We start from the raw sequence: 13,940 nt of genomic DNA, 5'->3' as shown, positions 1-13,940 counted from the left end.
TATTACCTTGAAACAGAGACAGTCTCAGTCCATGCTGGCATGCCATAAGCTACTGGGAGGAAATCAAATACAGTGAACATGGGCTTTGGAATCAAAGAGCATCCCTGTTCTGCTATTTTTAAGTTCTGTGACCTAGGATAAATTATTCCTCTAGGATAAAGTTTACTCTTTTTAGCCTCCAAATTTTTATTCACAAAATAGAAATAACAGAATGTATTTCACAGGGCTGCCCTGAAGATTACATGAAATAAGACTTGAAATGGTAGGCAATCAGTAAGTTCTTTCCCTTTCTTCTTTTCTCTAATTAATTCGAGAGAGAGGATTATGTTGTCTTTATTTTTACACCTTCCATTTACTGCTTAACTAACTGTAACTACGATTCAGCATGTCTGTAACTTTCTACTGAAAAAGCTCTAGCAAAATTCACCAATGACCAAACTGTCAAATCCTCAGCTATTTTCCATTGTTCATCTTATTTGACCTCTTTATCAAATATTTATCACTGGCCTCTCCTTCCTGAAGTATCCTTTAATGACACCACTCTCTTTGGCAATTTTCTCAGTGTCTTTGTCCTTCTATTGCCCTCATTAAACCAGAATGTTCTTTAGAGAGCAATTTCCAGTCTGTTTCCCTCCTTCCTTCCTTTCTTCTTTTTTTTTTTTTTTTTTTTTTTTTGTTCTTTATATCTTCCCTGGTGATCTCACTCAGTTCAGGTTTCAACTACTACTACATACTGAAGACTCCCAAATTGCGATCTTCCAGCACATACCTGAGCTCTAGATCCACAATTCCAAATATTTTCTGGATATCATCTTTGGTCATCCCAGAGCAATACAATTCAACATACTCAAAATTCATTATCCTCAACCTGCAAACCATTTTTTGTAATCACAATCTCTTTTTTGAAGATTTTAAAAAATTTATTTATTTGAGAGAGAGAGAACATGAGTGAACACCAAGTGGGGGGAAGGGGCAAAAGGAAAGGGAGAAGCAGACTCCCCACTGAGCAGGGAGCTCGACCTGGGGCTCAATCCCAGGATGCTGGGATCATGACCTGAACCAAAGGCAGATCCTTAACCGACTGAACTACCCAGGCACCCCTGTAATCGCAATCTCTTCATGGTGGTTCACTGCATGCTCAGTCACGGAGATTAGAAACCTAAAGAGTCAAGATGGACTCTTCATTCACTATATCCAATCTGTCCACACATCCTGTTCATCTTAGTTCAAAGATGTCCAGAAAATGTATCCCTGCCTATCCAATCTCAGCACCACTTAAGTTCACATTCTTTTTTTTTTTTTTTTTTAATTTGACAGACAAAGATCACAAGTAGGCAGAGAGGCAGGCAGAGAGAGAGGAGGAAGCAGGCTCCCCACTGAGCAGAGAGCCCAATGCGGGGCTCGATCCCAGGACCCTGAGATCATGACCTGAGCCAAGGGCAGAGGCTTATCCCACTGAGCCACCCAGGCACCGCTGAAGTTCACATTCTTATCAAATCTTTCTTCTTAACTGGTCTCAATATTCCTACGCTTTACCTTTGATAATCAAATATCCACTCCTACACTGCGACCTATCATGTTTCTAAAGCACAGCTCTGATTATGACTACTCTTTAAACACCTATAATTCCCCCACTTCCAATTAAATTGAAATACCTTAATGACATAATGGGGTTTATAAGGCTTTCTATAATCTAGTTCTAACTTACCATTCTAGCCTCATCTCGTCACTTCTCACTTAGCCTCACTGCAACTAAGTGGAATATAGCTTTCTTCACAAATCTGAAGTTCCCATAATCTATACAGATTTATTATTCTGCACCCTTGGCCTTGAATACCCTTCATCCAACTTATTTACCTACTCCTAAAGACCATTTCAAATATCATATCCTTTCCTGAGCCCACCCAACATTTCTTTTGCTAATTCTAATCCCTAGGGCGGAATCATTAACCCTTCCTTTGTGTTTCCTTATATGCACATGCCTTTGTTACAGTAGTTATATTTTGTACCTACTATCTGAAAGTACTTTACTAGATATGCTAAGCAATTTCCTAATACTATAAATCATATAATAAGGTGACCGATTTTACTATGGTAATTTGTTTAAATAACTTCTATTTATGAAATAAAACTATCACATCTTATTTCAATTCTCCAATTCATTCATTAAGAAAGACTTAATCCCTAAATCATGTTTTTGTTTTTAAAGATTTTACTTATTTATTTCAGAGAGAGAGAGAGGGAGAGAGAGAAAGCAAGCACAAGCAGGGGGAGAGGCAGAGGGAGAAGCAGGCTCCCCACTAAGCAGGGAACCGGACATGGGGCCTGATCCTTGGGATAATGACCTGAGCCGAGGGCAGATGCTTAACCAACTGAGCCACCCAGACACTGCCTAGTTTTATAGTTACAAAATTCTTTAAAAAATGAGAATTTCTTGTGAAATATGGTTCAATATAGACAATGACTGAAATTATGAAAAACCTAAAAATTATTTACATTAGCATTGATCATCCATGGGTTTCTAAGATGTTTTGACAATTAAGAATGCTTCGACCAAAATAAAATCACAATGATGACCAACTAAAGAAAAGCTAACCAACTAAATGATGACCAACTAAAGAAAAACTAAAGAAAAGCTAAAGAAAATAACAAGAAGTACATTCTCAGATTTATGTCAAGTAGCATCCTAAAATAAAGTTTAATTAGATTATTGTATCTGCTTGGTAGAATCATTTTATAATCTTACTTTATTTAGGAAAATTGTTTTAGTTATAGCTTAAAAGGGCTATCAAAAGGGAACCAAGAATAAAAGAAATGATAGTAAATAGGGTTAAAAAATTAAACTAGTAGATTATAGCAATTAAACTGAAAGAAAAATTACAATAGAATGGACACAAAATCAGTAGGTTTGCTATAAAACAAGGTGGTTTAAAAAATGGATAAATATAAACACAAATAATTACACAGAATTTAAGATGACTTCATATGAATGTTTAAATATCTGACCTCTTAAGCTTCAAAACACTGATATAAAAAAATCCTCTAAATTCATAGATCTATTTCCTAAGTTATAAACTGAAGCTTACTCAACAGAAAATTACCTTGTGCCACTTTTCCAATTGTTTTGCTACATAACCCCTTTCATTCAGATAGGAAAATCCTTTTGGGATGGAAAGAAATCTGTAAATTAAAACAATAGTTTAATACAGAGCCTGACCACAAGTGTTTAAGGAGAAAAAATGTCTTTAGCAATACTGAGCTTAAAGAGTTAAAAGACTTTAGGAATAGCTTCATCTTGAGAGTAAAAGGTCAACTATTATTTACTATAATTTCAAATATAAATAAATTTTCATAATCTTGCAAAACACATGAATTCAATCACAGTAAAGAAAATGTCATGAAAATCATGAGGAGACATAGAAATATAAAAGAAACATTAAGGAAAACAATGAAAAGACAGAGTTTCAGTATTAAAGGATATCTAAGTCTCTAAAATAGACCTCTTTCAGAAGTTAACACTAAACTCTTTAAAGTGTTTCCTGTTTGGATTGAATCCAGCTTTAAAATACACTGCTAAAGAGAACACAACAAAAAACATAACTACAAGAAAAATTTACTTAACATTTACCTCAGGAGAAGAAGCAAACCCTTGTCTCCAAGGTGGGATAAAGCTGGCTTCATCTGAATAAGAGCATGAAGATTGGCCTAAAGAAAGTAATTATCAGGCAAATTAACAATTGCAAAATGGTAGTAAATTGCTTCCAAAACACCTATATTAAGTACATTATAATTTCACATAATTTTCTATTAAAATTCAGTACCTTAATAAAGTTTAATTAAAATAACAATAAAAATCATGTCCAAGTATTTTATTATAAAGTAATAAACCTTCACCTTGTCTTCACATGCTTCATCAAGAATATCAAGAGCTTCAGAAGAAATCGTTTTGTTTTTATCATGTAGCTGGGTAACTAGTAATTCAATGCCCCAGTTATTGAAGAATTCAACGTTAGCTCTCAATAATACTCTTAAATGTTTTGTTGCATACAACCTGCAGGCCTACAAAGATAAATGAAAATATAAAAACAAACAAACAAAACCCAAACTTCATGGATAATCTATTTGGACTTTGTTTTGGGACAGTTTTGCTATTTGAAAACAGCAGAAAAAATGGAATTGAGGATCTAGCCCCTGGTATATTTTCTTAATACTAGGTAAATAAAATATTTGCTTCAATCTAGCTGCTTCTTCCCCTTTATAGAAAGATATGGGTACTGTATATGGTTCCTTGGAGGAACTACTATTTTATTTTTATTATTATTTTTAAAGGTTTTATTTACTTATTTGACAGAGAGAGAGCAGGAGAGCACAGGCAGAAGGAAGTGGCACAGGGAAGGGGATAAGCAGGCCCCCGGCACTGAGCAGGGAACCTGATATGGAGCTTGATCCCAGGACCCTGGGATCCTGATCTGAGCCAAAGGCAGTCGCTTAACTGACTGAGCCACCCAGGCAGGCACCCCATGGAGGAACTACTATTTTAAGTAAACTCAAATCCCATACCATATTCTTAGAATTAGTAATTAATTTTGCTTGGCTAAATTTTATGAAGTAAAATTTAAAAATACAGCTATAAAAAATACAGTTTTGTTCATGTTATACTCACATCAGTGGCTGCAGTAAGGATTTTGGAAAGGATAACTCTCGCCAATCCATCTCTGCTATAGTCCAAGCTAGAAACGGTCAGTTTCAGTAAGTGATCTTGGTTTTTCAAGGAACAGAGATTAAGGAGACTTTAAAAAAAAAAAGGAGGGGGGAAGGGGATGAAAATATAAACAAGCATTTCTAGAAGAAAGCATTTAATGATAAATATCACATAAAAAAGAGTAACAAAGCATCAAGATAACTCTAATTTTTTTGGATTTTAACAGAATTTACCAAATACATGTACATGGAATAGGAAGCATGCCACTTCTGACTACATTAAAGATAAAGTTCAGGAATATACTGAAACAACTACCATTGAAATACGCTGCATTTTTCCAGCATTTTGACTCCATGAGGGTGGCAAGAAAGTGTTCCAATAAATAAAAAGTAGTGTTGACTAAGGGTAGTCAATAAACCATTATTTTGGAGACTTCTTTCGGGTTTCATTCCAGATGAAGCATTGAGCCACTGAACAATATCTTTTACTAGATCTTCTAAGTATCCTTGCCCATCCTAAAAGCAAATACATTGTGATATTATTGGAAAAGCACTTAGTGACTATAATTAGAAAATTAACTTTAATCAAATCCAAGAAATGTAATGATAATGATGAAGTTACTAATAATGGATACCAACCACTGAGTATGTTCTTTTAAATTTCATTCAACACAATCCTGCATGAAGATGATATTATCTCTCATTTTACAAAGACAAAACCAGTTCTTCTGTAAGGCACATAAGTTGTCTAAAGTCACATAACTAGCTAGTGACAGAGTCAGGATTCAAATCTAGGTCTGAGCTCATTCCTTATGTTTCTAAATACAACTTATACATACTCAGAAATAAAAGGGAGGGGGCAAACTTAGTGAAAAACATTTGCTCTGGAAAATATTCAAAATGCTGATTACCTCTTCGGACTCAAGAAGAAATTCTGTAAACTGGCAACCCACAACTGTGAGCTGCTTGGACTTGGCAAAATCCAGATCCAGGTTGGCATATAACTTACTGCTGGGCTTATAAAAGTAAAGTAGTCTTCGTACAAACCTAAGAGCAAAATAAAATTAGCAAAAAGAAACCAAAATTACTTTAAAATCTTAACCAAAGCTTAACATAACAATAAAGTCTTGAATATGTCTTGGGTTTAAATCACTGGAGTAAATGGCAAGGAATAAAAACATTTGGTACATTACACCCACACGCACACATGCAAAAACAACAAAATACCAAAAAACCTGCCTTAATTGTGAAGAATAGTTTGTGAAATAAGAATTTTATGGAGAGATGCCTCAAAGAAATATCAGAGAACAAAGACACTAGCTGGCTAAATGCAGATATAACACAGCTAGAAGATAGGCTTGGATAATACGAAGAAGACACCTGAACATAAATTTTCTTCTTTTGTACTTTGTGACAATCTTTGTCCCATGACTCTATAAAATAATCCTACACTGGATAATTGTAAGCAAAACAAATCATACTACAATTCTGTCTGTTTTACCATTAGGCAAAAAACCAAGCACAAAAGCTGCAAGTAAAATTTAAGAAACTGAATTTATGAAGCAATGAACATAATTTATATTTCAATGTTACAACTTTGAACATTACGGGCTAAGCTTCTATTTAACTCAGTTCAATTTAATTTCATGCATTACAATCCAATCCAATAATGGTGTCAATTCCAGAATGTGGAGAAACAAAGCTGAAAGAGACTTCATCCTTGTTTTCAACCAGTACGGAAAGTTGAGGCTCAGCTTCTTTATTCCAAGTTAAGTTGATATATGTTTTGTATAAACTGAATACAGATATTAAGTTAAATATCATGAGTAGATGAATACAACCAAATAATAAAGTTAAGGACATAAATTTTTCAGAAACATGAAGTAAAGGCTCTCTTATCGAATGAGATCAGTAACGGTAGTGGATTAGTCTAAACTCAGAATGAGTAAAAAATGCATAGGGGTACTAGAGAACAGCACAGTAGCTTGAAGTACTGTGTATGCCATGAACATTAGTATGTTTTATGAAAGGTGTGGAGAACATTAACTTGGTTAAGGGGAATGAATGTAAAGAGGAGGACAAATGGCTAACCCTCCAAAGTCAGATGCAAATGCAAGTAGAAGCAGAACAGTAAAAATGGCCATCATTTTAGGAGGGTAACACTATGTCCTTATTATGTCATCCTCATGCCTTAGGGCTAAGATTACAACATGGTTGAAATTACCCCCATTTGAGAAACTTTCATCTGAAGTACTTCGCATGTTCCAAAAGTAAAACCTGAATACAAATACTAGAAAAAAAACTGGCTGATGCTTTTGGGTTGTTAGAGTATACAAAAAAATGTATACACGCATCTACTGAATACAAACTAATAATATGTATATGTCTTTTTTTTTAAGATTTTAAAAATTTATTTATTTGACAGAGATCACAAGTAGGCAGAGAGGCAGGCAGAGAAAGAGGGCAAGGGAAGCAGGCTCCCTGCTAAGCAGAGAGCCCGATGCGGGGATCGATCCTAGGACCCTGAGATCATGACCTGAGCTGATGGTAGAGTCTTTAACACACTTGAGCCACCCAGGTGTCCCTGTATGTATCTTTAAAACACCAATTATTACTTTTCATGGGTATCAGGTGTAATTTAATTCAAATATAAGTTCTTTCAATTTAAATGCAAAACAGTTGTTACATACCTGTGCAACTGTTCATCTTTATAGTTTCTTAGATTTACATTTGGCCACTAGAAAAACATAATATGTTATATCATATATGTATTTATCAATTCCCAAAATATAATTATGACGAATTACAATGAATAATACAATGAAGCCATAACCAAGAAGTAGTCTGTCCTACCTTAAGAATGGTCCCTATAAGATTCCAATTCCATTCAAGATTCTCTTTATGTTGAAGGACTTGGCTATCTCTAAGGTTCATTAGAAGGGCTTCCTCTGTATCCTAACATCATCAGAAAGTAATAAGGAAAATTAAGGCAAATTATCTTCACATTCAGAAAACTAAGTTCAAATTTTTAAAATATAAAGAAAGATTTTTCATTTAAGGATGAATTATCAAGGCTTTTTAACCTTAAAAAGTTACAAAAACATAGCTCTAAACTGCCTAGTCATTAGAAAACTAGAAAGCCATTTGAAATTCCATAAGCATGAATAAAACTGCTAACTCAAGCAAGTATATGCATATTAAAATCCATCAGTTAAAAATTAAGAAACTAAGTTAAAAACTGCGACATTTCACGTCAGTACCTTAAGAACAAATATATCTTTCTGAACTCGGAGATACTGATCCCGTTTCTGGTGGGTTGCAATTGCTTTCTGAATAATGTGATCTAAATGAAGGCTGTAAGGTTTAGGTCCTCGTTTCTTCATTTCATGGAAGCGTTTTAAACAGTTCAAGGCTGCACTGGCTCGCCTAATTAAAAAAAATGAATGAATTCTGTAGCAAAGCTAGCATAATTTTAAAGAGATCACTTTGGTAAATTAGTAAAATATTTAAATTCAAGGCTAGAGATTGTTACTAAAAAGTAAATTATTTAATCAAAATTGAACCACAAAGAAAAAAAAAATCAAGAACACTGCTGATTTGTATGAAGAAACACTATGTAGACCCAACTAAATACGTATTTATTAATCTTTTCTTCTGTGGTGGTGGGCACTTTTTGTATACTGGTTTTAAAAACTCCTACAAAGTTAGGAACCTAGTTTTTCCTCTTTTCTTATAGAAGTTTAAAAATTTGCTTTTCACATTTAAATCCTTAAATCCACCTGAAAGGAATTTTTGCTTATGGTAAAAGGCAGGAATATTTCACTTCCCCCCATCGTGTGGGTAACTGATGATTCCAATATCGGTTTGTACAGTCTCTATTTTCCCCCACTGATCTGCAACTGTTAATGGTATCCTTCTAAACATTATTTTTAATTCCTTGTTTGTGGTCCATAAAAGCACAGTTTTCAAGAATCTGGTAGCAATCAAGTCTCAACTCCAGAACTTCTGGTAAAAACAAATCAGATTTAAAATTTTAAAACCTTGAGATGCGCTCAGACTGGGAACTACTGAAGGAAAGAAAGCTTGCTGAGCTAAAAACAAACAAACAAAAAAACCGTTATAAGACTATGATTACTGAAATTTTGAAGGTAAATCTGAATTCCTGATGAACCCTGAAATTCATGGCCATAATCTGACCCAGAGAGGGTAGGTATACCAGGCTTTGGGAAACACATTCTTTCATCATGAAACTACTAAAATAAAAACTGAAAGGGGCTTCTGGCTGGCTCAGTCAGTAGGGCATTCAGCTCTTGATCTCGGGATTATCAATTTGAGCCCCACACTAAATACAGAGATAGGATGCTTGAATAAACTAACTTAAAAAAACAAAACAAAACCTGAAAGCTACCATTACTTATGGAAGCCTAGAGTTAGAACTGAGATAATCCCTAGTTAACTTTCAGTTTATAATACAAGTTCATTCTATTAAATAATAAATTTAATAATAAATTCACTGGTAGAGTTAAAATTAAAAGAATGTTATTTATAGTGAGGCCCATATATGTACTTCTGAATTAATAAAGCTAACTAAACTTTTAAGAACGGTGTAATTGTCAATAAAATTCACAGTTCTGAACAGCTAATGAACTATATTTCACTAATACTACAAAAAAGTCTAAATATATAGATTTTTCTAATAATAGGTAGAATTAAAGAAAAAAAAGGAAGGAAGGAAGGAAGGACGGAAGGAAGTCAGACTCCTGGCTTAGACATAATCTTAACCAAATGAAAAAGATTCCTACTAGTACTTTCTAATCAAGCTTCTCCATCTTTACCTTTTAAATTATATTTTATTATTAGCACTGAAATTCCAGCAGACCTACGGCTGTATTAGCATACTTCTGTTCATAAATTCTGTTTGCAGTATCTCCTTCAGATTTAAAAGTTTAGCTTACTTCAATGCCTATAGTATGGGTTACTAAATTCCAAAATTTTTAACCACACATACAAATGAATACATTGCTATTCTTTGTGCTTTACTAACTTTAAGTAGTTTAGATATTAAAGAGCCTGAGTTGCTACTCAAAACATAAAATAGTCCAAAAAATTCTCAAACACCATTTTTAACGATGTGGTAGAGTTTATGTCCTGGTCCAGAAACATGCTAGAAAAACTTGATTTTATTTTACTAAGCTATAATACTTTGTAGACTACATTAAATAATACTATCAATTTTCCTCTCATCTGGAAGGCATCCCAAAAGAATTCCACTCCTTCCCCCACAAAAAGCATTTCCAAGCAAACTCTACACATATACACAGAATTTTAAAAAGAAGAGAAGGTCATCTAAATGGGTATTAAATATACCAGACACAGTCTTTGCTAAAGCTCTGAAACTTACAGTCTCTTTTCCTTGGGAATATCAAAAGATGCAGCCATATTCATTAGGGTTGGCAGGCAGTGCAAATGATGGCTATGTGAATGAGGAAGTATTGTATTTGCCTAAAAATGAAACATAGTATTTTTTAGGAAGTGACAAACAGGAATGTTTTATATAATAGATTATCCACAGATAAAATACTAAAGCTTTTACTCATGAAATGAACTTATTGATTCACTTTCCAATACATACTTATTTATAATTTATCTTATCTACTTTCAATAAGGATGAGACCGAATGAGATACAGACTCATATTACATTAATAAAACTCCGAATTTTACAGATCCTTTATTATAACATTAAGTGGTAACTTAAAATGAATTTAATTACAATTAAACTCAATTCTTAAATGATCTGAAAGGATTACATATCAAAACTTAATCCAGTGCTATAATGTTACATTAATCCTATTTTCCAAATAAAACCCACCACACAATCTGCTTTCTACCAATGAAGATAAGTAAATTAATCAAATGTGGAAGCCAGAAAATGTAAGCATAACAAGCAATGAACTAATACCACTATATTCAAAACGAACAGCTTTTTTATTTCAAGGGAATCCAGGATTCTGGTCATGGAGGAAGGAAAAAATGAAATTTATAAAAGAGATTCCTTCATAAAGAGCAAGTAATTCTAAATATTGATAATCTTACAGGAAATGATATATTAGGAACTAAAATAAAAGGGACGCCTGGGTGGTTCAGTCAGTTAAGCATCTGCATTCAGCTCAGGTGGTAATCCCAGGGTCCTAGGATGGAGTCCGGCATCAGGCTCCCTTGCATGGGGGGGAGCCTCCTTCTCCCTCTGCTTATGCTTGTGTGCATGCATGCTCTCTCTGACAAATAAATAAATAAAAATCTTTAAAAAATTTAATCAATTAAAAAAAATAAAAATCAGATCTGAAGGGACGCCTGGGTGGCTCAGTCAACCAAGCGTCTGCCTTTGGCTCAGGTCAGAAAGGGTTCTGGGATCAAGTTCTGCACCGGGCTCCTTGCTCAGAAGGGAGGCTGCTTTTCCCTCTGCCTGCTGCTCTCCCTGCTTGTGCTCTCCTTCTCTAACAAATAAAATCTGAAGAAACAAAAAAATCAGATCAGAAAACCTGCAGTATTACTTATTCTTCCACAGATGGACTAAAGGAGAACAGAGCATGTGGCTAAACAATTAGTTGGTAAATAAAATAGTTATCATTAAACTCTGTTTAATTCTCTTTACCTCACTCACAGAACCCAGCTATTATGTAGAACAAAACAAAACAAAATACTAGAGGTGGGGAGGACTAAAACAACAAAAACAAAAAGTACTTTGCCAATGAGAAGATCATAACATAATTTTAAAAGATCTGCTACAAGGTTACTTCTTCCTTAACCAGTAAAAATGGTTTTTATTTAGTATTCTATTAACAAACAGGTGACTTAGAAATAGGAATTCTATCTTGCAAACAATCAGTTTTCCCACTGCTTGATTTACTGGGAGTGAAGACTGGTTGGATCACTTCCTAAGCGCCTTGTTTCCAGAAGTTACTGATGTCATAAAATCAAGGCAAACCACTCCCCAAAACCAAACAAACAAACAAATAAAAAAACACAAAAAACTCACCTTCTAAGCCTCAACTCACAAGTTTGCAGGGAATGTTTTCAAAGAAGGGAATTATACTTAGAATTTTTTTCAGTTTTCTAAAATTCAGACACTAATTGCTGCATCAATTCCACTGCTGCTTGACTGAAGTAATATCTAGTTTTGTAATTTCTTGCTTATTAGGCACCAAGTCTTTTTGAGATACATTAATATTTATAAGACTCAAAATATCAACATCAAAAGTGGGTATAAAAATCAATATTCAGTACTTTTTGATTTTTACATGTTCCATTTATAAAACTAGCCTATACTATATATACACACACACATACACACACATACACACACACATATACACATATATGTATAGATAGATACAAGGCATGAAGGGTTCTTCGCACCATAAAGGCAAACACTCAAAAAAAGCAAACTTACTTTTTGAGATACTACAAAGTAACATTATTTTATAAATTAAAACATTAAAGGTATGAAACATAATCACAAGTTGTTCAACGTACCATATGTAAAAGCTCTCCTAAAAGGATGGTAGCTCTAACTGAGATATGGTCATCACTGTTTGTTATCACTTCAACCAAACCCTTTGAAAATATAAAGAAAATATTACTGTTGCAACAGTACATAGGAACACATTTAAGCATCACATATGCTTATTGCTCTGAAAGAACTCTGTCAGAGAAAATTTTTAAGATAAAATAAAATAAGGTTTGTAAGTCTTACCTCTAGAAGCCCATTACGAATAAACGCAGAGAGTATCAGTGCCAAATAATTATCCATAAGGTCTGGCCTAGAAATAAACATAGCACAGAAACAATTTAAAAACTGCTCAGTATACTACATGATTTACCAAAAAAACAGTAATTATAATAAATTTGAACTAGTTCCCTAAATTCTACCTGGATCTGGCTCGATGAGGAAGAATAGTTTTTGCCTCAGCTGCTACAAAGCCATCTGAAAGCCTCCAACTGTCCTGGAATCTGCCTGGATCTAAAACAGTTAAAATTAGGTAGTTAGAAGAAAGTGAGAAATCACTAAAACACATCAGTTAACCATTGGCTAGTCAGGCTATAAAGAATGCTGTAAAATGGTTAAAAAAACAGAAATTGGTTAAAAAAACAGACTGAGGGGCACCTGCGTGGCTCAATTGGTTTGAATGTCCAACTCTCAATTCTGGCTCAGGTCATGATCTAGGGGTTGTGGGAATGAGCCCCACATGGGGCTCTGGGCTTAGCGGGGAGGGGAGTCTGCTAGACATTCTCTCTCTCCGTCTCTGCTGCCCCTGCCCCACTGAAATACATAACTAAATCTTTAAAAAATGTTAAAAAAAAATAAGTGAAAAGGCATACAGCAAATAAATGATTTATTGATATACACAGATCTAAACTTCTTTCATTTTGGGACTTAGAAGTCATATGGGTAAAACACAACTATAGGAAGGATTAAATAATCTAATTTGAGAACTACATCAGTTTCTTATCTCTGCTCTTTCTTTGTTCATTTTTCTATGAATTTCACTGCTCATTTGCAATACCTAGGGTGATGGTCATTATTTTTAGAAATTTAAGGTTTTATTTTTATATTAATTTATTATGCTATGATGATGCAGTAAGAAAATGGTATTTAATATTTAGTTCAGTATTTTGCCTTTGAGGGACTCCATGTATTCGATAAACCATTTTAAAAATCACAGTATATGAACAGATACAAATGGACTTCAATACTTACCTACACTGAGCAATGCTTCTATGAATTCTTCAGTCACAACAGGTAGAGGAAGACGAAATATATCATAGAGCACTTCAAGCAGACCTCGCTGCAAGTGCAAATAAATACAGTTCATTTACTTTTATGGAAGGATCTTCATTTAAATTTAAAAATTTAAAATAGATGTTTTAAATGTCCTATTCACAGAGAAAAAAAAACAGATAGAAACAGAACTCCTTATTTTAGAAAACTGCCATCTCAGGTCTATACTAGAGAAGAGAAAACTATGGTGTGCTTACTACATACACGACTTAATCTTTTCAATTAATCTTTTATTATCCCCATTGTAGTACATATGGAAAAATAGATTTACAGGTTAAATGTAATTTGCCCAAGGTCACGGAACTATAAAGACTAAAATCAGGAGTCAAATCTCAGTGGGCCAAACTCCAAAAACCATGTTCTTTCACCACCTGCAAAGTAAGCCATCATGTAAACTGA

General features: G+C 34.0%; 1 protein-coding gene across 5 annotated transcripts in view; it reads right to left on the bottom strand.

The window, feature by feature from the left end:
- RICTOR (RPTOR independent companion of MTOR complex 2) overlaps positions 1–13,940 on the bottom strand; it is a 128,708-nt gene that overhangs the window by 28,802 nt on the left and 85,966 nt on the right. For all 5 annotated transcript variants that reach the window (XM_045998756.1, XM_045998758.1, XM_045998759.1 and 2 more), the window contains 14 exons: positions 13,461–13,548; positions 12,632–12,722; positions 12,456–12,522; positions 12,236–12,316; positions 10,103–10,203; positions 7,962–8,127; positions 7,555–7,656; positions 7,392–7,438; positions 5,613–5,748; positions 5,018–5,217; positions 4,664–4,790; positions 3,895–4,059; positions 3,629–3,705; positions 3,102–3,180 (listed from right to left, as the gene is read on the bottom strand). In XM_045998756.1, the coding sequence (XP_045854712.1) occupies positions 3,102–3,180; positions 3,629–3,705; positions 3,895–4,059; positions 4,664–4,790; positions 5,018–5,217; positions 5,613–5,748; positions 7,392–7,438; positions 7,555–7,656; positions 7,962–8,127; positions 10,103–10,203; positions 12,236–12,316; positions 12,456–12,522; positions 12,632–12,722; positions 13,461–13,548 (1,527 nt within the window). The remainder of the gene's footprint in view (positions 1–3,101; positions 3,181–3,628; positions 3,706–3,894; positions 4,060–4,663; positions 4,791–5,017; positions 5,218–5,612; positions 5,749–7,391; positions 7,439–7,554; positions 7,657–7,961; positions 8,128–10,102; positions 10,204–12,235; positions 12,317–12,455; positions 12,523–12,631; positions 12,723–13,460; positions 13,549–13,940) is intronic.

Source organism: Meles meles, chromosome 3 (genome assembly GCF_922984935.1).
Source record: "Meles meles chromosome 3, mMelMel3.1 paternal haplotype, whole genome shotgun sequence".
In the NCBI taxonomy this organism is placed as follows: Eukaryota; Metazoa; Chordata; class Mammalia; order Carnivora; family Mustelidae; genus Meles; species Meles meles.
This window is presented reverse-complemented; position numbering and strand designations above follow the sequence as displayed.